General features: G+C 40.1%; 1 protein-coding gene across 1 annotated transcript in view; it reads right to left on the bottom strand.

Annotated features, from left to right (window-relative positions):
* The window catches only part of CPED1 (cadherin like and PC-esterase domain containing 1), a 600308-nt gene that overhangs the window by 270370 nt on the left and 306175 nt on the right, over window positions 1-23763 (bottom strand). Inside the window, exon 15 of the mRNA XM_073573371.1 lies at window positions 4222-4390. Within this exon, the coding sequence (XP_073429472.1) occupies window positions 4222-4390 (169 nt within the window). The remainder of the gene's footprint in view (window positions 1-4221; window positions 4391-23763) is intronic.

The following is a 23763-nucleotide window of genomic DNA, read 5'->3' as shown; positions in this document are numbered from 1 at the left end:
GGCACACTGGGGAATCATTCATTATAGGGAGAGAACAGGAGGTATTATTATTATTATTATTATTAATAATAAGAATAATAATATAAGAATGCACAACGGTGTTTGCACTCTAGAGTGAAGGGCAATTATTATAAGGAGGCACATGGAGACATTATTACTATAGACTGCTATATGACTGTAAGGAGGCACAAAGGGCCATTACTATAAGTAACTCCAGATCTAATATTATTACTGTGTAGGGACACAGAAGGGGCACTGTAATTGTGTGAGGAACAAAAGAAGGGTAATATTACTATAATGGGCACAGAGAGGGTATTATTACTGTCGAGGGCACAAGTTTTAGCACTATGTAGATTGTGTATAGGTGGGGGAATGTGAGGAGGGGGCTGGAAAAAGAAGTAATTCAAAGATGTACTTGTGTTACATTTTGCAGGACTGAGTTATAGATGGAAGAAGAGGTCATGGTGGTCTGGTCCGAATAAAAAAGAAAAAGGAAAATTAATGACACAATCAGCAAAATCTTATCTGGTGAGAACCTCTACAGTACATAGATACAGTATATAGTCTGAAGGGCACTGGTGTAGACCTGGTAGTACCACCATAAAATGACCATATATATCGGTAGTATCCGTTTTAGCACAGGTTTTGGTTAATGATCAGTATGGTGGTATTATCATTACTGTATATCTAGTGATATTTGCCTGTCATATTGCAATATTAAATTGTACATAATATTATTATTTGAAATATAGGCAGTAGTCTTGATTTCCTGTAGGCAGGGTGCTATAAGTAACCGAGACCTCAATCTGAGGAAGGGGGCATGTACGGCATGGGCCTGTGTGCTTTCAAATGTCATAGCTGAATTTTAGTCCTAGTCCATCCCTTGTCATAGGGTATATAATCTGTGATTAATGAAAGGAATACACAACAGGACATGATGGCCAGGGCATTAGGAGTATGTTGGCTCATTTTTTTGTTTATTGGGAGGATTGTATTACTTGTTGTATTATATATTTTATAGGCAGTATATGGAATGTCACATAAGGGCTTCAAAAAAGGAATATGTATGGCACAGGGCACCCTCCAACTTAAGAATGACCTGGAGTTAATTGGTTGGTTACTTGTGTCCAATCAGCAGATATAAATTAGCAATAGTAGATTGTATGGACATTGTTAATAACATCTCACTTCTGCACAATAAACACATATAACAAAGCATAACAAAGCATGTGAGCATATAACAAATGTGTGCAACAAAATAATAACACCTGTGTGTACATATGTGCTATTCTCCTAACCAGTAAACAACATACATCAATCTTTAATGCCGGGGTCTTGATTAATGCATTTAAACAAATGAAAGTAAACACTTCATGAGTAAAATCATGGGGCACTTTCAAGTTTTCGACAGACTCGTGCTAAGCTTTGGTTTAGGTACAAGATGTAAATTACATTGATGAATGAAAAATACAAATCATTAGTCATCGTTTGACATGTCAGGTGATCAAAACATACATCTCCCATACTTTTGGAAGCGATTAGAAATGTGTGGTGACCTAAATCATAACATTAGTTATTATTTAATATCATATTACTATGTGCAGTTTTCAAAGGGAATCTGTCACCAGGTTTTTGCCACCTAATCTGAGGGCAGCTAAACAGATGACACTGTACATACACAGAAAGCTGTCAATCAGTGGTGCGGGTGGGGCTATACAGGGCTCAGCATTCAGAGAACTGCTAGATCTGCAGCAGATAAAACTGGGATTTTATCATAATGACAATGTCACGGGTTTACAGCTACAGAGAGGAGCCAGAAGACTGTAGTGTCTGATTTCTCCTACTCATGCATAGATTAGAAGCACTTCACCTTCATATTAACCTTTTAATGACCAGAGCTATTTTTGGTTTCAAATTTTCATTTTTTGCTCCCCTTCTTCCCAGAGCCATGACTCTTTATTTTTAGGTCAAAATGGCAATGTGAGGACTTGTTTTTTGCTTGACGAGATGTACTTTTGAATGACACCATTGGTTTTACCATGTTGTGTACTCGAAAACCGGAAAAAAATTCCAAGTTCTGTGAAATGCCACTGTCTGAGCAAAGGGGCTGAATACTTATGACCATGTGATATTTCAGTTTTTCTTTTTTAATAAATTTGCAAAAATTTCTACATTTCTGTTTTTTTCTGTCAAGATGGGGTGCAGAGTGTACATTAATGAGAACAAAAATGAACTTTTTTGAATTTACCAAATGGCTGCAATGAAACAAAGAGTGAAAAATTTAAAGGAGTCTGAATACTTTCCGTACCCACTGTAATGCCGCCTGCGGAACAGTAGATCACAAGCATCAATATTGATCATTGGCTTTGTCCAGTGGATTTCTCTACAATCTCTGAATCTTTTGATGATATTATATACTGTAGATGGTGGTTTTTGCAGTTTTACGTTGAGCAACATTTTCTGAAATTATTCCACTATTATTCCACTATTTTTAATCGTAGTTATTCACAGATTGATAAACCTCTGATTATTTTTGTTCCTGATCAACACTGCAAAAACATGCTCTTTTTATAGACAGCCATTGTGACTTTCCTGCCCCTCCGTTCTTCACAGTTCTCCATAAAGTGCTCAGCATATCTTCTTTTCACTACCAATGAGCTGGAAGCCCAGGCATCTTCTTGCTAGGCTGGGACTTCTGGCTCTGGTAAGGCCTGAGATGCTTCTGCTTAAGCACGAGTAAGATCATAATGTCATAATGACATCACGACATGCACCGTGCCCTTGCGTCATGATGCATGGAAACGTCCGGGACTTCATCGGAACTGGAAATCCTTGCTTAGCGTGAAGAGGCCATTGGTTTCAGAGCACAGCGACAGTGATAAGAAGATGCGCCAATGAACGTACAGGTAACAGTGAAAAGCAGAGGAGTCATAGAAGTAAGCGGTAAGACAAGTATAAGTATTTTTTTATTTTGATGGTTGATTGCAGTTTATCAAATTCGTGTCCAACCAGAAGCCACTTTGCTGAATCTGTACCGAAGTGAAATTTAAAAAATACAAATTTTGCATATTTTTGTAATATTCAATTCCACTGGACTATATTTGCTCATTTTCATTGGCTGTAAGAGATTTCAAAATTGCAATCGTATTTTCTTGTTTGCACAGTGTCCCAGCTTTTTGGAAATTAGGGTTGTACACTAAATTAGGGAATCTCAATTTTTTTTTTTTTACAGAGGCTTCATCGGTCATGACAAGATGCCTTGACTTCACTGCTGGTCAAGGTTAATGCCTTAACAAAAAATTAAAGTCTGCTTACCTTTAATTTGTCTCATAAACCTTGTATGACATTACAAAAAAAACACACAAAATGAATCAATTGCTTTCTTAATCAGAGATTACTGCTGTCATAGAAAAGCATGTGCCTTTCCTGTGAAATCTGCATTCTCAACTGAGTCATAACAATATGTAGGCCAGTAAGACTTTGTGACTTCACAATCTGCAAAGCACTAGACTACATGCATGTTATCCTGCCAAAGTGAAACAGGTTTGACTGAATCTAAGAAATAAGCTATTATCTAGTAGCTAAGGTTTGCTTAGTTTTTGACTCCACCATCAATAACAATGACCACATGGCAAAATCAGTGGTGGCACTAGTGACCGTGTGTCTTCCTGGTAAAATAATGCTTTGGTAAGGGTTTGAATATTCAGTGCAGCTCAACTTTCATGGACTTCTTTACTTGTATAAGCAGATAGCTTTAATATTCCCTTTTCTCATGTCACATGAGAAATGTCACATGTATTAGTTAGCCTGATGAAGAGACCTGCATAGTCTCGAAAGCTTGCAACTTGTTACCATCTTTTCAGTTAGCCATTAAAAGGTTTCAACCACTAAGGACTCTCAATTCTGAGTATTCTTCTGGCTAACACAGTACAAAGATATTAATCTTTCCTGTATCTCATGTCACATAGGGACCCAGTAAGATTTGTGTCCGGTATAGTCCTTCTGAGCTCCGGGGAGCCAAAGGGCAACACTTTTTTTGTGCAGGTTTGACTTCATGGAGTGTGATTCTATAGCTGCCACATACTGTAATTACATAGTGCAGATATAAATCTGAAAGCTCTGCTTTAATTGCAGTTAAATCTATGGGTGTGAATTTAGCAGAGTTGCACAAGCTGGATAATTGTGAACACATTTATACACAGAATTAAATTCAATCTATACCTGTACAAATCCACACATTATGTAGTGGTCAAATAAAGGCAGACTTGGACGATCTTCTCGATAGACAGTTATCCTATAGCTTCTTAATAATACTGGGGTTTGTGAAGAATCATCGGTAACATGTAAAGTGATGGGATTTGTTCCGAGTCCAAGTGGATATTTTGCAACGCTAGAAAAAAATAATATTTAAACATTATTCAGAAAATATTCGATGTTATGAGTTAGGTTACGTATTTTCAGCTTACCACCAGTTATCACGTTTATTGTTAAATTCCAGAATGTTGTCAGGGGACATGCTTTAATTATCATGTCATTTAATTATACATTGAGTGACAAAGATAAAAAGTCAAAGCAAACCTATATGTCTTGTTTACTAATATATTTATTTTTTGACTATTTAAGCACCTGATTCCAAATTACTGTCTAATATTAAAACTTAAATTACACAAACTAACATATTTGTCCAAATTCTACCAATGGAGCACTGAAAGGGTAAATTTTGCTTCTTTTCTGGCCATAATTTAAAGTTATATTGACGATAAGCCAGTACCACCTTACGCAATCAACACGTGTCTCTATTTTTTGGGGATTAATATTTGTGTATTTGTAAGCTTTGTCATTATTTGGATGTATATTTGAAAATACATGCATATTTCAACTACACGGGTGTGGCCTTGCTGAATTCACTTATATTGAGCGAGGTTGTGCACATCTCTTCAGAATGTGGTCGGTAGTATGCATATCACATACTTGATTGCCAACTCCTAGTGCTAGAGAATCTTGACAGCATGCAGCGTTTTCACTTTGACAATTTATAAGTCTGCAGTGACATAGAGTGAATGCAGACTTTCATGCCAGACATGGACAGCCCCTTTAAAGATTTAGGCCCCAATTCATTATTGCTGATTCTCAACTTTTCAGGACTAATTTGCTCTTTTTTAAGTGGTTTTAGCATTTGCACCTCATTCTTCATATGATTCGTGCATTTTTTTATTTTGTTAGTCTTTTTTTAATTTTTCCTCAACAAATTTCCAAATCCAGATGTTATAGAGAGATTTATGAAAATCAATGTTTAACAAATGTTAGGCTGTGTGCACACGATGCAGATTTGCAGCGTTTCCGCAGCGGATTTTACCGCGCAGAAACGTTGCATATCCGCATTGTGATGTACAGTACCTTTAAAATGAATGGAAAAAAAAACGCTGTGCAGACGCTGCGGATTTTTCCGCGCAGTTTTCCTGCAGTACAAAATCCGCAGCATGTTACTTCTTTTGTGCGGTTTTCTATCTCCCCTGTCACCAAATCCGCAGGGGGAAACCCGCAATGGAAAACCGCACAAAAACCGCATTAAAACCGCGTGAAAAATGGAAGAAATCCGCAGGAAAAATGCAGGTCATTTGACCTGCGGTTTTCTTCCATTCTGCACGGAAAAATCCGCAGGGTTCAAAACTCCGTCTGCACTCAGCCTAAGATCACACTTCATTCCTTGTCTGGAGTAAGGTTTCTCTAGAAATGTTAAATTTGTCACATTTGTGCACTTTTTATAATGGCTTCTTGACTTTTAGTGCTAAAAAGATGGTGAAATTGGGTAAAGACAATAAAATGGCAATTGCAGTGCAAATAAATAAAAGACCTGAAAAATTCTTCACACTTGTCTACATCACGCCATTCTCTAACTGTAATTTCCCCTTTCATGTCATTATATCATTATTATTGGAGACAATCATTTACAAGGTGAAAAGTACAAGTCCTAATGATGTTTAATATGTACTATTAATTTTATATAATATTGATATTACCATTATTATTGAATTATTTTCCTTTTTTGTTGCTGACTTTCTTAGTTTCTAGAGCTTACACTTTACCACTGAAGCAGTTTAGGGCAGGTAACATTTGAAATACTGTTTAGACTGGTCAAACATTACCCATTGTAGTACACATATTAGAAGTCAATAGTGATAAGCATGAAAATGGTGGGTTGGATGACAAGCATAGTCATACATTTTAAGTTAACTTTAAATATTTACAAATTCTCAAATCCCACTCCATAATTTTTAATTTTAAGTAGAGAATGGATGAGGAAATTTCCAATTCAAAAGTTAGGACTGGCAACCAATAGGAATCTTAATATGACATATTGAGGTTAAATTTTTGCAACTTTAAGTAAAAAAAAAACAATACAGCAGGCCTGTACACCGCATGCCGTCTGCCAAAGGATTTCTGGTAACCCACAGAGAACCAGTGGACGCCGGTTCCCTTCTTCTTGTATTAAATTGTATCTGCATCTTTGAGATGGTAATACATTTGAAAATATGAGCACCGAGACAAAGAAGCACTCATCTGCTCCCCCCACACACTGCTGCTATCATTGCAGCTCTACAGAGGTGGTCGAGAGAATGGGGAATGGAAAGCGCTCTAAAAAGGAGTCAAAGGTTTATTTCACATTATGGGACAGTGAGGGGAAAATTGAGGCGAGGCACAGAATAGAGAGTGGCAGTGTGGTTGAGAAATTTTATGGGGAGGGGCAGTGTTGAAAGATTCTATTGAGGGGGTCAGTGGGAGGGACATTACGAAGTGGGGCTAGTATGGGGGGACAGTATGGAGTGAAACAGCTTGAGGATGACAGAACGGAGAGGTGGTAGCATGGAGAGACATTATGGAGAGTGAGAAACTGTATGGAGAGGGGCAGTGTGGGGGCACATTATGTAGTGGGGGGAGCATGGAGCAAAGCATTATGTACATGTGGGAGCTTGAGGGTACAGTATGGGGAGGTAGGATTGTGGGAGGACAGTATGGAGAGGTGAGAGTATGGTAGAACAGTATGGATAGGTGTAGCAGGAGGAGACAGTGGAAAGAAGCAGTGTGGGGCAAAACTGAAGCATGAAGGAGAACAATATAGTGGGTATGGAAATTATTCAGACCCCTTTAAATTTTTCACTCTTTGTTTCATTGCAGCCATTAGGTAAAATTCAAAAGAGTTTTTTTGTCTCATTAACATGCACTCTGCACACCTTCTTGACTAAAATACAGAAATGTAGAAATTTTTGCAAATTTATTAAAAAAGAAAAACTGAAATATCACATGGTCATGGTCATAAGTATTGGAGTCCAGCTGTGTTTAATTAAACTGATAGGACAGGATTTGTAAAGGCACACATTTGTCTATATAAGACCTCACAGATCACAGTGCATGTCAGACCAAATGAGAATCATGAGGTCAAAGGAACTGGCCAAGGAGCTCAGAGACAGAATTGTGGCAAGATACACATCTGGCCAAGGTTACAAAAGAATTTCTGCAGTACTCAAGGTTCCTAAGAGCACAGTGGCCTCCATAGTCCTTAAATGGAAGAAGTTTGGGACCACCAGAAGTCTTCCTAGACCTGGCCGTCCAGCTAAACTGAGCAATGATGGGAATAGAGCCTTGGTCAGAGCGGTAAAGAAGAACCCCAAGATCACTGTGGCTGAGCTACACAGATGCAGTGGGAGATGGGAGAAAGTTCTACAAAGTCAACTATCACTGCAGCCCTCCACCAGTCAGGCATTTATGACAGTGTAGCCCGACGGAAGCCTCTCCTCAGTGCAAGACATATGAAAGCCTGCATAGAGTTTGCTAAAAATCACATGAAGGACTCCCAGACTATGAGAAATAAGATAGATTCTTTGGTGTGATGAAACGAAGATAGAACTTTTTGGTGATAATTCTAAGCGGATTGTGTGGAGAAAGCCAGGCTCATCACCTGCCCAATACAATCCCAACAGTGAAACATGATGGTGGCAGCATCATGTTATAGGGGTGTTTTTCAGCTGCAGGGGCAGGACGACTGGTTGCAATTGAAGGAAACATGAATGCAGCCAAGTACAGAGAAATCCTGGATGAAAACCTCTTCCAGAGTGCTCTGAACCTTAGACTTGGCCAAAGGTTCACCTTCCAAAAAGACAATGACCCTAACTACACAGCTAAAATAACAAAGGAGTGGCTTCAGAACAACTCTGTGAACCATTCTTGACTGGCCCAGCCAGAGCCCTGACCTAAACACAATTGAGCATCTCTGGAGAGACCTGAAAAAAGTTGTCCACCAACATTCACCGTCCAACCTGATGGAACTGGAGAGGATCTGCAAGGAAGAATGGCAGAAGATCCCCAAATCCAGGTGTGAAAAACTTGTTGCATCATTCCCAAGTAGACTCATGGTTGTACTCGCTCAAAAGGGTGCTTGCTTCTAGTGAATACTAAGCAAAGGGTCTGAATACTTATGACCATGTGATATTTCAGTTTTTCTTTTTTAACCCCTTCACTACCAAGGGTGGTTTGCACGTTAACTACCGGGCCAATTTTTACAATTCTGACCACTGTACCTTTATGAGGTCATAACTCTGGAACGCTTCTATGGATCCCGGTGATTCTGACATTGTTTTCCCGTGACATATTGTACTTCATGTTAGTGGTAAAATTGCATTCAAATAACTTGCGTTTATTTGTGAAAAAAACGGAAATTTGGCGAAAATTTTGAAAATTTCGCAATTTTCCAACTTTGAATTTTTATGCCCTTAAATCACAGCGATACGGCACACAAAAAACTTAATACATAACATTTCCCACATGTTTACTTTACATCAGCACAGTTTTGGAACCAAAATTTTTTTTGTTAGGAAGTTATAAGGGTTAAAAATTGACCAGCGATTTCTCATTTTTGCAACACCATTTTATTTTTAGGGACCACTTCACATTTGAGCCCACTTTGAGGGGTCTATATGATAGAAAATACCCAAAAGTGACACCATTCTAAAAACTGCACCCCTTAAGGTGCTTAAAACCACATTCAAGAAGTTTATTAACCCTTTAGGTGCATCACAGGAATTTTTTGAATATTAAAAAAAAAATGAACATTTAACTTTTTTTCACAAAAAAAATACTTCAGGTTCAATTTTCTTTATTTTACCAAGGGTAACAGGAGAAATTGGACTGCAAGACTTATTGTGCAATTTGTCCTGAGTACGCTGATACCTGATATGTGGGGGGGAACCACTGTTTCGGCGCATGGCAGAGCTCAGAATGGAAGGAGCGCCGTTTGACTTTTTCAATGCAAAATTGGCTGGAATTCAGATCGGACGCCATGTCACGTTTGGCGAGCCCCTGATGTACCTAAACAGTGGAAACCCCCCCAAGTGACCCCATTTTGGAAACTAGACCCCCCAAGGAACTTATCTAGATATGTGGTGAGAACTTTGAACCCACAAGGGCTTCACAGAAGTTTATAACGTACAGCGGTACAATTAAAAAATCATATTTTTTCCACAAAAATGATCTTTTCACCCCAATTTTTATTTTTCCAAGGGTAACAGGACCCTAAAAGTTATTGTGCAATTTGTCCTGAGTACGCTGATACCCCATATGTGGGTGTAAATGACTATTTGGGCGCATAGCAGAGCTCGGAAGGGAAGCAGCGCCATTTGACGTTTTTGGCTAGAATTGAGATCGGACACCATGTCGCGATTGGAAAACCCCTGATGTACCAAAACAGTGGAAACCCCCCACAAATGACACCATTTTGGAATCTAGACCCCCCAAGGAACTTATCTAGATGTGTGGTGAGAACTTTGAACCCCCAAGGGCTTCACAGAAGTTTATAACGTACAGCAGTACAATTAAAAAATCATATTTTTTCCACAAAAATGATCTTTTCACCCTCAATTCTTATTTTTCCAAAAGTAACAGGACCCTAAAAGATATTGTGCAATTTATCCTGAGTACGCTGATACCCCACATGTGGGGGTAAACCACTATTTGGGCGTATGGCAGAGCTCGGAAGGGAAGCAGCGCCATTTGACGTTTTTGGCTGGAATTGAGATCGGACACCATGTCGCGTTAGGAAAGCCCCTGATGTACCAAAACAGTAGAAACCCCCCACAAATGACACCATTTTGGAAACTAGACCCCCCAAGGAACTTATCTAGATGTGTGGTGAGCACTTTGAACCCCCCAGTGCTTCACTGAAGTTTATAACGTCAGGGCGTGAAAATAAAAAAATCATATTTTTTCCACAAACATGATCTTTTAGTCCCCATTTTTTTATTTTCCCAAGGGTAACAGGAGAAATTGGACTCCAAAAGTTGTTGTCCAATTTGTCCTGAGTACGCTGATACCTCATATGTGGGAGAAAACTACTGTATGGGCACACGTCGGGGCTCGGAAGGGAAGTAGTGACGTTTTGGAATGCAGACTTTGATGGAATGGTCTGCGGGTGTCATGTTGCGTTTGGAGAGCCCCTGATGTACCTAAATAGTGGAAACCCCCCACAAGTGACCCAATTTTGGAAACTAGACCCCCTAATGAACTTATCTAGATGTGTGGTGAGCACTTTGAACCCCCCAGTGCTTCACAGAAGTTTATAACGACCGGGCGTGAAAATAAAAATATCGTATTTTTTCAACAAACATCATCTTTTAGTCCCCATTTTTTTATTTTCCCAAGGGTAACAGGAGAAATTGGACCCCAAAAGTTGTTGTCCAATTTGTCCTGAGTACGCTGATACCTCATATGTGGGAGAAAACTACTGTATGGGCACACGTCGGGGCTCGGAAGGGAAGTAGTGACGTTTTGGAATGCAGACTTTGATGGAATGGTCTGCGGGTGTCATGTTGCGTTTGGAGAGCCCCTGATGTACCTAAACAGTGGAAACCCCCCACAAGTGACCCCATTTTGGAAACTAGACCCCCTAATGAACTTATCTAGATGTGTGGTGAGCACTTTGAACCCCCCAGTGCTTCACAGAAGTTTATAACGACCGGGCGTGAAAATAAAAATATCGTATTTTTTCAACAAACATCATCTTTTAGTCCCCATTTTTTTTATTTTCCCAAGGGTAACAGGAGAAATTGGACCCCAAAAGTTGTTGTCCAATTTGTCCTGAGTACGCTGATACCTCATATGTGGGAGAAAACTACTGTATGGGCACACGTCGGGGCTCGGAAGGGAAGTAGTGACGTTTTGGAATGCAGACTTTGATGGATTGGTATGCGGGTGTCATATGCGTTTGGAGAGCCCCTAATGTACCTAAACTATTGAAACTCCCCACAAGTGACCCCATTTTGGAAACTAGACCCCCCACCGAGCTTATCTAGATGTGTGGAGAGCACTTTGAACCCCCAAGTGCTTCACAGAAGTTTATAACGCCTGGGCGTGAAAATAAAAAAAACATTTTTTTCCGCAAAATTATATTTTTGCCCCCAATTTTTTATTTTCCTAAGGGTAACAGGAGAAATTGGACCCCAAAAGTTGTTTTGTAATTTGTCCTGAGTAGGCTGATACCCTACATGTGGGGGTAAAACACTGTTTGGGCACATGGCAGAGCTTGGAAGGGAAGGAGCACCATTTGACTTTTTCAACGCAGAATTGGCTGGAATTGAGATCAGACGCCATGTTGCCTTTGGAGAGCACCTGATGTGCCCAAACAGTGGAAACCCCCAATTATAACTCCAACCCGAACCTCAACACACCCCTAACCCTAATCTGAGCCCTAGCCCTAACCCTAGCCCTAACCCTAGCCCTAACCCTAGCCCTAACCCTAACCCTAACCCTAGCCGTAACCCTAGCCCTAACCCTAGCCCTAACCCTAACCCTAGCCCTAACCCTACCCTAACCCTAACCCTAGCGGGAAAATGGAAATAAATACATTTTCTTTTAGTTTTATTATTTTTCCCTAACTAAAGGGGTGATAACGGGGGGTTTGATTTACGATTTATGGCGGTTTTTATGTTTGGCGGCTGTCGCACGCTAAAAGACGCTTTTTATTGTAAAAATAGTTTTTGCATCACCACATATTGTGAGCTATAATTTTTCCGTATTTTGACCCACCGAGTCATGTGAGGTCTTATTTTTTGCGGGACGAGTTGACGTTTTTATTGGTACCATTTTCGGGCACGTGACATTTTTTGATCGCTTTTTATTCCGATTTTTGGGACGCAGAATGAACAAAAACCAGCGTTTCATGAATTTCTTTTGGGGGGTGCGTTTACACCGTTCCGCGTGCGGTAAAATTGATAAAGCGGTTTTATTCTTCGGGTCAGTACGGTTACAGCGATACCTCATTTAGGTCGTTTTTTTATGTTTTGTCGGTTTTTTGCAATGAAAACTATTTTATATAAAAAATAATTATTTTTGTATCGCTTTATTCTGCGAGCTATAACTTTTTTATTTTTTTGCGGATGATGCTGTATGGTGGATCGTTTTTTGCGGGACAAGATGACGTTTTCAGCGGTACCATGCATATTTATATGCGTCTTTTTGATCGCGCATTATTGCACTTTTTGTTCGGTGGTATGATAATAAATCATTATTTTTTGCTTTGTTTTTTATTTTTATTTTTTAAGGGGTTCGCTAAAGGGGTTAACTAATGGGACAGATTTATAGGGCAGGTCATTACGGACGCGGCAATACCAAATATGTGTACTTTTATTGTTTTTGTTTTTTTTTATTTTGAAAAAATGGATTTATTGGGGAATATTTTTTTTTTTTTACTGATTTATTTAGCGATTTTTTTTTAATTATTTTTAACACTTTTTTTTTTTTTTTTTTTACTTTATTACCTTGTCCCAGGTGGGACATCACTGTCCTGTGACAGATCGCTGATCTGTCACATCACAGATCACTGTGACAGATCAGCGATCTGTCACTGGCACTGCTGCAGACTTCCTCATGCCTGCGCTTTGCAGGCAGTGAGGAAGTCAGCTCCCTGCAGGCCCCCGTCGCCATCTTGGATCCGGGGGCCTGTAGGGAAAGAGCCCCCCGCAGCAGCGCTGCACATTGCGCTGCCGTGGGGGGCTCAGGGAAGCACGGAGGGAGCCCCCTCCCTGCCGATGCTTCCCTTTAACCCCCGGTACACCGCAATCGCGTTTGATCGCGGTGTGCAAGGGGTTAACGTGTCGGGGCGGTCCGTGACCGCCCCTGACACATTGTGCCGGGTGTCAGCTATGATAATTAGCTGACACTCGGCCGCGATCAGCGGCGCTCACCACGTGGGCGCCGCTGATCGCGATGACGTAATATTCCGTCCATGGTAATTAGGTCCATGGTCACATGGACGGAATATTACGTCAATTGTAGGTAAGGGGTTAATCAATTTGCAAAAATTTCTACATTTCAGCTTTTTTCAGTCAAGATGGGGTGCATAGTGTACAATTATAAGAAAAAAAAAGAACTTTTTTGAATTTACCAAATGGCTCCAATGAAACAAAGAGTGAAAACTTTAAATAGGTCTGAATACATTCCGTACCCACTGTATGAAGGCCATACTTAATAAAGAAGGATTATGTGACAGTTATAGTTCATAAGGGAGGACAGTGTGGTGGTTATAATCTATAGGAGGGGACAATGTGGAGACTATGTATCATAAGAGAGACAGTGTGGGGGTTATATTTTATGTAGGAAGTACAGTCAGGGGCAAAAATTGAATCAGGGACATAGCATTGGAGATATTTTTATTCATGGGGCATTATAATGAGACTTCATACTTTTGAGGGCACCGTTTCAAGATGTGCAGCAAAAGACCATAGATGATGGAAGTTTGCAGAGTTAAACTGTTTGCATGAAATCTCATTATACATCTATACTACATATATGGAGACAAAAAGGAGGGGTACAACTTCTGCCAGAGGAGATGGGATTTGTAAGATATTTATGTGTAAATCTTTATTTGTGATACTGACTACATCTAATCAGTACCGTGGTTCCTGTATGGTCCTCAGTCTGATAATAGATGTAAACAACAACTCCCAGCATCTGTTAAGGTTACAGGTTCATGCGATACAAGTGTACATGGGACTGATCTGACATTTTAATTGACCACTGTACTAAGCTTGGTGCTGCATTCATATACTGATGGTGGATTTGGAGCTACATTCTAGTGATGGTTTCATGTACTATCAAGTTCAATCAAAAGAAGCAGGAAAAAGTGGCACTCATTGATCAGTTGAAATAATTCTTCTTTAATCAGGTAAATAAACACATGGGTGCAGGGGAGCAGGTGCAGTCATTGACTTTTGACAGCTGTTTTGCGTCAGTCAGACGCTTCAAAGGGTCCAAGAATTATTATTATTATGCATTTATATAGTGCCATTTATTCCATGGTGATTTACATGTGAAAAGGGGAAATATAGACAAGTATAATAAAATTCTGTAAGACAAGGGACACACAAGTACAAAAGGAGAGGGACCCTGCCCGCGAGGGCTCACAGTCTACAGGGATGGATGAGGATACAGTAGGAGAGGGTAGAGCATGTCGGGCGGTGGTTCAGTAGACCGAGAATCATTGCAGGCTGTAGGCTTGTCGGAAAAGGTGGGTCTTCAGGTTCTTTTTGAAGGTTTCTGTTGATGGTGAGAGTCTAATGTATTGCGGCAGAGAGTTCCAGAGTATGGGGGGAAGCACGGGAGAAGTCTTGCGTGCAGTTGTGGGAAGAAGAGATAAGGGGAGAGTAGAGAATGAGATCTTGAGAGGATCGAAGGTTGCGTGTGGGTAGGTACCTGGAGACCATGTCACAGATGTATGGAGGAGACAGGTTGTGGATGGCTTTGTATGTCATGGTTAGGGTTTTGAATTGGAGCCTCTGGGCAATAGGAAGCCAGTGAAGGGCCTGGCATAGGGGGGAGGCTGGGGAATAGCAGGGAGACAGGTGGATTAGTTGGGCAGCAGAGTGTAGGATGGACTGGAGTGGTGCCAGAGTGCTAGAGGGGAGGCCAGAGAGTAGGAGGTTGCAGTAGTCGAGGCGGGAGATAACAGCATGCACTAGTGTTTTTGTGGTTTCGTGGTTGAGGAATGAGCGGATCCGGGAAATATTTTTGAGTTTGAGGAGGCAGGAGGAGGCGAGGGCTTGGATATGTGGTTTAAAAGAGCGCAGAGTCGAGGATCACTCCAAGGCACCGAGCGTGCGGGACTGGAGAAAGCGAGCAGCCATTGACATTGATGGATAGTTCTGGTGGAGGGGTAGAGTGAGATTGGGGAAAGATGATAAATTCTGTTTTGTCCATGTTCAGTTTGAGAAAGAATGGCAAGAAGTGAATAGGCGATCTCTTTTTAAAGAGACAGCACCTACCTTTTACACTTCTCTGTAACAACAATTAAAAACAAGAAATTAAATGAATAATTAAAAACATTACAAGTAGAGTTGAGCGACTTTGGTCGGATCGGGTTTCATGAAACAATATTTGTTTCAGATGAAACTTGTCCGACTAGGGCAAAAAAAAGTCGGAGTTTCGTCCGAAACCCGACCCCAATGCAAGTCAATGGGGAATAAAAGTCGGCATTGAGTGGATGACATTCATCCGCTCAATGCCGACTTTTATTCCCCATTGACTTGCATTGGGGTCGGGTTTCGGACGAAACTCCGACTTTTTTTGCCCTGGTCGGATGAGTTTCATCTGAAACAAATTTTGTTTCATGAAACCCGATCCGACCAAAGTCGCTCAACTCTAATTACAAGTATTAAAAAAAAACTGTCATGTCAATCTTATCAATGAATCCAATCTGACCTTGTGCATTAGTACCGATTATCCATTTGGCTTCTTTACACACAAGCAATCTATTCAGAATACCTCCTTGGCTGAGGTATAAACTCTCTCTAGTCCAGCGAACCTGAGCAATTTTGGGTCTGTATTGTGGGACTCACACATGTTTTCTATTAATCTCATTCAACCTTTGCTTGTGATTATAGATTTAAAATGCTCCCTAAATCTTGCACAAAGGGGCCTAATCATTTTACCTATGTAAAATCTATTACAATGACAAAAGATGATGTAAACACAAAATTTTGTTTTGCCAAAAATCAAATTATTTACAAAAGATGTTATCTTGCCTATTGATAAGAGATTTATTTTCAGATGGAAATTGCAAAAATTACAGGAATCGTATTGGTAGTTATCTTTTATGGTGGAATTATTTAGCCAGTTGTATGCATGTTTTAAGCAATTTTTAATGAGGTTGTCTTTTGAATTGGGACAGCGTCTATAGGTAAAGGTTTGTTTTCAACTATATCTCTTAGATCTTTATCTGAACTTAATATATGCCAGTTATTAATTACAGCGGAGCGGATTGCATTGTCCATAGGACCAAATTTAAAATTGAAATTAAACCTTTTTGGTTTATCACATTTATTTATGTTGTTGTATTTCAACAGGGATTTTTTTTGCTTTTTCCATTGTTTCAGCTAATGATTTGTTAGGATGACCTCTGGATGAAAATCTTTTCTTAAATTCAGCTTTTGGTTTGAGGTTTTGAGGAACAATTTCTGTGGTGTTAATTTTCGTTAAGCTAAAAAACTGATAATGCGGCTTTACTGTGCACTGGATGTGCACTGGAGAAATGTAAAACAGAATTAGCGGAGGTTGGTTTTCTGAAAACCTTTGTTATCAGTGCCAAATTTTTTACTTCTACCCTGACATCCAAAAAAAATTCAATTTTTTGGAGAAAATACATTTCTTACAAAACTGCAAGGTAAAAATTAGCAAGGGCACAAGCGGCTGGCGTGCCCATAGCTGTACCTGTGCAATGCACGTACCATTTTTTCAAGAACCTAAATGCATTATGAGTGAGTATAAATTCTATAGAGTTACATATAAAATTGATGTAACCAAGGTTTTTGTCAGTTTGTTGAAGTAAATTGTAAATGGCTTTAATACATTGCATGTGTGATATTCTTGTGTAGAGACTCAACATCGATAGCGGTAAGAACAAAATCATCTTGTCACTCTATGTCCTCTACTACCCTTAAAAATTGCCTGTGTCTTTGATATAAGACAGGACATCTCTTAGGAGAGGTTGCAAGAGAGAGTCAATATATGTAGACAGCAGCTCTGTCAAAGATCCCACTCCGAAGATTATATGGCATCCTGAAAGAGAGGTGATGGATTTATGGATTTTCAGTATGAAGTACCAATATGGTTTATTAGGGGACTTGGGCAATAGTTTTTCTGCTTTTTTCAAAGCGAGAACACCTAAATCTACTTGTTTTCTAAGAAACAAGCAAAATATAGGTTTAAATTTGGCGGTTGGGTTCATAGCTCAAAGTGGTATATGTGCTTTTATCTGAAAGCTTTCTCAAAGCTTCTTATATGTAGTAATCCTTTCTCATTAGAACTATCTTGCCTCACTTGTCCACTTGACAAACCACTATATCTTCCAAGTCTTTTAATTTCTTAAGTACAAATAACAACCCTCAAATTCAGTGGCATGTCCGGATAAATTAACGCATTGATGTTGTGCACCACTAAATCATGGAAAAGATCAATAGCATTGTCAGAGGCAATAGGTGGCATATAAATGGAGAGAACACGTTCTACAAAAGGCTTTACATTAATTTCTTTCTCAGTTAAAGGTGAAATTGCACTAGAATCATTTAAACTGAGAAGTAGTGCAGGGTCGTTAGCTACATTGTGGATAGTAGAGTCACCAACTCTAAAGACTAGAGGACCAACCGGTCGGTGACTGCACATGCTCCCCTTCAGGCATTTGGTGATTTACTAGCTTAAAGTAGAATCGTTTCTTTCAACTGATCAACGAGTACCACTTTTTTCTACTTTTTTTGATTGGACCTGATATGAAGCTGTTTTGTTCCCAGTGAAGCACCAGTGTCTGAAAAGCTCTTTAAAACTGGTGGAATTGCTTCTAGGTTAAGAAGGTATTTACTATGTTGTTTGTGTTTGACTGTGTTTCTGGTGATGAATTCATATACTGACATAGGTTTTGGTGCTGGGTTCTTGTACTGTTAGGGGTTATGATGCTGGATTCATGAACTGTCAGTGGTTCTGGTGTTGGATTTATTTACTGACTGTGGTTATGATCTTGTACACATATAGCAATCCATAACTGGTCAAATGATATGCTACACTGCTTCTGTAAAAATCAAAACTCCTCAAAGCATGGAGTTTTCAGATTTTGAGGAAGATTGTAGGGATTGTGCTCAGTTTCTGCTCCCACTGTAAGTTAGGCTTTGATTATCATGAATTTTTGGAGATGAAACTGAGCAGAAACTCTCAAATTCCTCCTCAAAAACGTAAAACTTGATTCTGTTATTGTAAGCATGCACTGGTAGTGGTTCTGGAGATGTAGTCATGTAAGTTCCTTCTAAAATGTTTTACGGCCCTCGGGATTAATTCAGTATGACAAAGTGGCCATTTCACAAAAAATGTTGTGCTCTCCTGTTCTACTATCATGTACAACATATACAGAAAAAAAGCTCAAGTACCAAAGTTTACATCTAGTGTTTATTTTAACAATTATAAGGCTATGTGCACACAATGCGGATTTGTTGCGTTTCCACAGCATTTTTTTTCACTCGGAAATGCTGAAAAAACACAATGGATTACTAAAGCAAGGTTAATCAATGACAATCCTGAAGTGTTGTGCATATGATCTGGAAATTTCTGTCCTTATTTGCAGTGTTTTATTTTCCGCAGCAAGTCTATTCTTTTTGCGGATCTGCAGTGGTTTCACCCATTATCTTCCATTGAGTCAGTCAAATCCGCATAAAAAACGCAGATGTTAAAAGGTTTGCTGATTTGCTCTGGATTTGCTGGAGATTTGCTGCCAAAAAAGATGGAGAATTATCAAAGGAAATGATGTTAAAAGGAGGAAGACTGTGTGGGTGGGGAATATGTGTCGGTGGAGAATATGTGCATGTCTGTCTGTGTCTGCGTGTGTCTGCGTCTGTCTGTGTCTGTCTCCGGCTGTCTGCATCTATCTGCAGGTGTCTGCATCTGTCTGTGTGCGTCTGTGTGTGTGTGAACAGCCCATAGTGATTGTACTTAGGCATTGTCTGATGAGACTACCACTCCTATCCGGCTATGTCTGCTGTCACATATGACAGAGACAGCATGAGCCGATGATGGGAGAATCATCTCATCATCCAGTGCCTGAGTTCAATTGTAAAAAAAATCAAAACATTGACATAATCAGTCACATACATATACACATACAATATACATACTCACCGAACACCTAATCCCCAACACCCGCGTCTCCTGCAAGCAATCAAAAATAATAAACCAACATATACTCCCTGTCCGCCGTAGCCCATTTAATACCGAGTGTCCCACGTCGATGTCACCGGGCCACTGGTGATACACTGACAGGAGGTAATCGCTCCCACAGTATATCACTGAGCCACCATGAGAGTTCACGGAATATATCAGCTGATCAGCTCCAGTGCTCTCAATTGTCGCACCACTGCGTGAGAAAGTTCTCACACAGCGGTAGTGCCATAAGTGAGAGCACCAGAACTGAAGAACTCTGTTGAACTCACATGGCAGCGCAGTGATACACTGCAGGAGCTATTACCTCCTGTAAGTGTATTGCCGGAGGCTGGGTAGAGCAGTCACATCTCCCGATGTGACTGTTCTACATGTGAGATCGCCGTGGGACACTCTGTATTAAATGGACTACTTCAAACAGGATAGTATTATATGTTGGTTTATTTTTTGATTGTTTGCAGGAGACACGGGTGTCAGGGATTAGGCATTCAGTAAGTATGGTTAAATTAGACTCAATAAAGGAGTCTGTGTGATTATTTCAAATAAAGGACTTTATTCTGGCTGTGTCTTTATTTACCATTATAACTATAGGATTAGTAATGGATAGGTATCTTATAGATGCCTCTCCATTACTAACCTGTGGGCTTGATGTCACCTAACAATACAAAGGTGACATCAACCCCACAAATATGATCCCCACTTGCCACCGCTACAGGGCAAGTGGGAAGAGCGAGGCTAAGTGCCAGACTTGGCATATCTATAAGATGTGCCATTTCTGGGGCGGCTTAGAACTTATGTTTTTAGCCTGGGGGTGCCAATATACTTGACACCTTCCTAGGCTATTAATATCAACCAAACCTTGGGGGGGTTCCCTGTAAACTAGCCAGTAAAGGCAATCATATGTGAGCTGATAGTAATAGCCTGGGAACCTTTATGGCTATTGGCTCCTTCCCAGAAATATAACATCAGCCCTCAGCCATCGACTTTCCCTCTGCTGGTTATGAAAATAATGCGGGAACCGACGTAATTTTTTTTTTTTTTTTTAAATCAACAGATATTGTGTTTCTCGCAGATTTCTGACAGTTCCTGTTTTGTTACAGCATATGTAGGTTAATTATGTTAAAGCCTGGTGTGTGTGTCTTTATGTCTAAATCTTTATGCACCGTTTTATTACTGAGGATATCTGGTTGATAGCAACACCGCACAAGAAATGCTAGCACAGGCTTCCAGTATCCATTGTTTCAGATGCTGCACATCTCGTACCTTCACAGCATAGACAATTGCCTTCAGATGACCCCAAAGATAAAAGTCTAAGGGGGTCAGATCGGAAGACCTTGATGGCCATTCAACTGGCCCACGACGACCAATCCACTTTCCAGGAAACTGTTCATGTAGGAATGCTCTGACCTGACACCCATAATTGATGGTATGGTGTGGTATATGGGGTACAAAGATAGTGGGGCCATTCTTCATCAATGGAAACCTCAATGCCACTGGATATTTCAAATTGCTACATGATGATGTGTTGCTCTCTTTATGCACTGAAGATAGCACGTTCCCTGAATTTTTCCAGCAAGATGGTGCACCACCACATTTTGGGTGCCAGATTCGAGCATTCCTTCAAGGCATCTGACCCCCTTAGACTAGCATTCCTTCTGAGGTGTTGCTATCAGTGTGTCAACATTGGGAGAAGAGGGTTGCATTGACAATCCAACACAATGGGCAGCAGTTTGAACACATTTTATAAGTGGTATTAAACTTGTAAATAACTCATGAAAGAAAAAAGTTACGTTAAAACCAAGCACACCGTTTGTTTTCTTGTAAAATTCTCAATAAGTTTGATGTGTCACATGACCCTCTTCCCTTTGGAAAAAATAAAGTTGGGTCCAAAATGGCCTACTTCAAAATGGTCGCCATGGTCCCCACCCACCTTGAAAAGTTTCCCCCCTGCCATATAATAATGTGCCACAAACAGGAAGTTGATATCACCAACCATTCCCATTTTACCCATTTTATTTAGGTGTATCCATATAAATGGCCCACCCTATATATATATATATATATATATATATATATATATATATATATATATATATATATATACACTAGCTGAAGAGCCTGGTGCTGCCCAGGCATAGTAACTAACTGTGGTTAGTTATAGCAAATTATAATTATCCTCCATCCATAGTCCCGTGCCAATATACCCATCATACATATCCACAATCCCATAGGCCCGTACCCATATACCCATCATACATATCCTCCATCCCATAGTCGAGTGCCCATATACCCATCACACATCCTCCATCCCATAGTCCCATGCCCATATACCCATCACACATCCTCCATCCCATAGTCCCATGCCCATATACCCATCATACATATTTGCCATCCCATAGTCGAGTGCCCATATACCCATTACACATCCTTCATCTCACAGTCCCATGCCCATATACCCATCATACATATCTTCCATCCCATAGTCCCGTGCCCATATACCCGTCATACATATCCTTCATCCCATAGTCCCGTGCCCATATGCCCGTCATACATATCCTCCATCCCATAGTCCAGTGCCCATATACTCATCACACATCCTCCATCCCATAGTCCCGTGCCCATATACCCATTATGACATCATCATCACTATGGCAACCGTTATGACATAACCGTCACCATTGCAACCTATGATCAATCAGTGTTGCCATGGCAACTATTGTGACATCATAATGAAGGGCGGGGCTTGATGCACACACACTTTTTCCCCATTATGTAGATAGGGGCAACATTGTTTGGTGAATTAGAACGCGCGGGGTTAAAATTTCGCCTCATAACATAGCCTAGGACACTCTCAGGGTCCAGACGAGTGACTGTGCCAAATTTTGTGGCTGTAGCTACGACGGTGCAGATGCCAATCCCGGACATACATACATACATACATACATACATACACACACTTGAGCTTTATATTATATATATATATACCTACAGTATATATATTATATATTATATATATATATATTCCCTTATATTTGTTTTGTGTGTAGACATTATAAATTTGAACATGGTATGTAATGATATTATAGTCTTCAATGGAGAATGAAAAGGAAGAAATTGAACAAGGAAATGACATATATAGTATCAAGATCCTGACAAAACTGCAGAGGCGGTGAAACGCGCGTCGTGGTGAGGCTGGGGTCCACGCAACAGGCTATAATATGACTGCAGGTAATTTGCAATGAATTTGATATTGCACACTTGACATAGAATGTCATTATAAGATAGATATATACCAACATAATACTATATTGGTGTGGAGCATTTTAGCTGGCCTATACCAGTGGGCATAAACTATATTGTGATTTAAATAATGTGTTTTAAATGTAGTTATTTGTCATGCTCATTCCTGTACGCAGTTAGACAGTAGTCATATATATAATGATTCTAGAATTTTCTATTTTTATATTTTGTAGCCAGCCCTTCCTTACAGGTATTATTACCTAGCATTCATCCCCTAATATCCATGTAGGTTATTTATTGTTGATACTTGTCACATTGTATGTGTTAGATTCACTCAATAAAATTGGATATATAGGGATCAATTATCCTTTGTTTGTCTCTATTGGTTAACATTATTTCTTTGAAGGGATTATTTATTCTATGTGAGGCATTTTTCTATAGTATTTCTCCCTCGACTTGGTCTTCTCTCGGCTTTGTGCAGTGGATGATTTTGCAAACTCCCCTCTCCCACTCTCTGACCACAACCTTCTTTTATTCTCTATCAAGAACTGCCAGGCCACTCAGGTCACCCCCACTGTCCATACTTATAGAAACATACAGGCCATTAACACCCAGAAACTTATGAGGAACTTGCAGTTTTCATTTGCCCCATCTCCTCCCTCTCATGTCCTAATTCTGCATTGAAGCATTACAATGAAACACTTCAAAGTGCCCTGGATGAATTTGCACCTCCTATACATAGAACACCACAACCCAGATGGGGACAACCCTGGCACACCCTGCAAACACGTTTCCTGCAGCGGTGCTCTAAGTTTATGCTTAGAACATACAACACTGCCCTTCACCTCTCAAAACAAACCTATTTCAACACCCTCATCACCTCACTGTCCAATAACCCTAATCATCTCTTTGACACTTTTTATTCTCTACTCAACCCAAGAGTACAGGCCCCAACCACAGAGCTTCGAGCTGACGATCTGGCCAATTAGTTCAAAGAAAAAATTGACCATATTCGACAGGAAATTATCTCACAATCACCTCATACCATGCACTGTCCTCCCTCCCCCACTGCATCTAGCTCACTCTCTGATTTTGAACCAGTCACAGAAGAAGAAGTAAGCAGGCTCCTAGCATCTTCTCGCCCAACCACTTGGAACAGTGACCCATTTCTGTCACATCTCCTCCAGTCCCTTTCCCCTGCTGTCACCCCTCACCTAACTAAAATATTTAACTTCTCTCTCTCTCTGCTGGTATCTTTCCCTCCTCATTTAAGCATGCCATCAT

This window comes from Dendrobates tinctorius, unplaced genomic scaffold, assembly GCF_039654945.1.
Source record: "Dendrobates tinctorius isolate UK_male_01 unplaced genomic scaffold, ASM3965494v1 ptg000035l, whole genome shotgun sequence".
NCBI lineage: Eukaryota > Metazoa > Chordata > Amphibia > Anura > Dendrobatidae > Dendrobates > Dendrobates tinctorius.
This window is presented reverse-complemented; position numbering and strand designations above follow the sequence as displayed.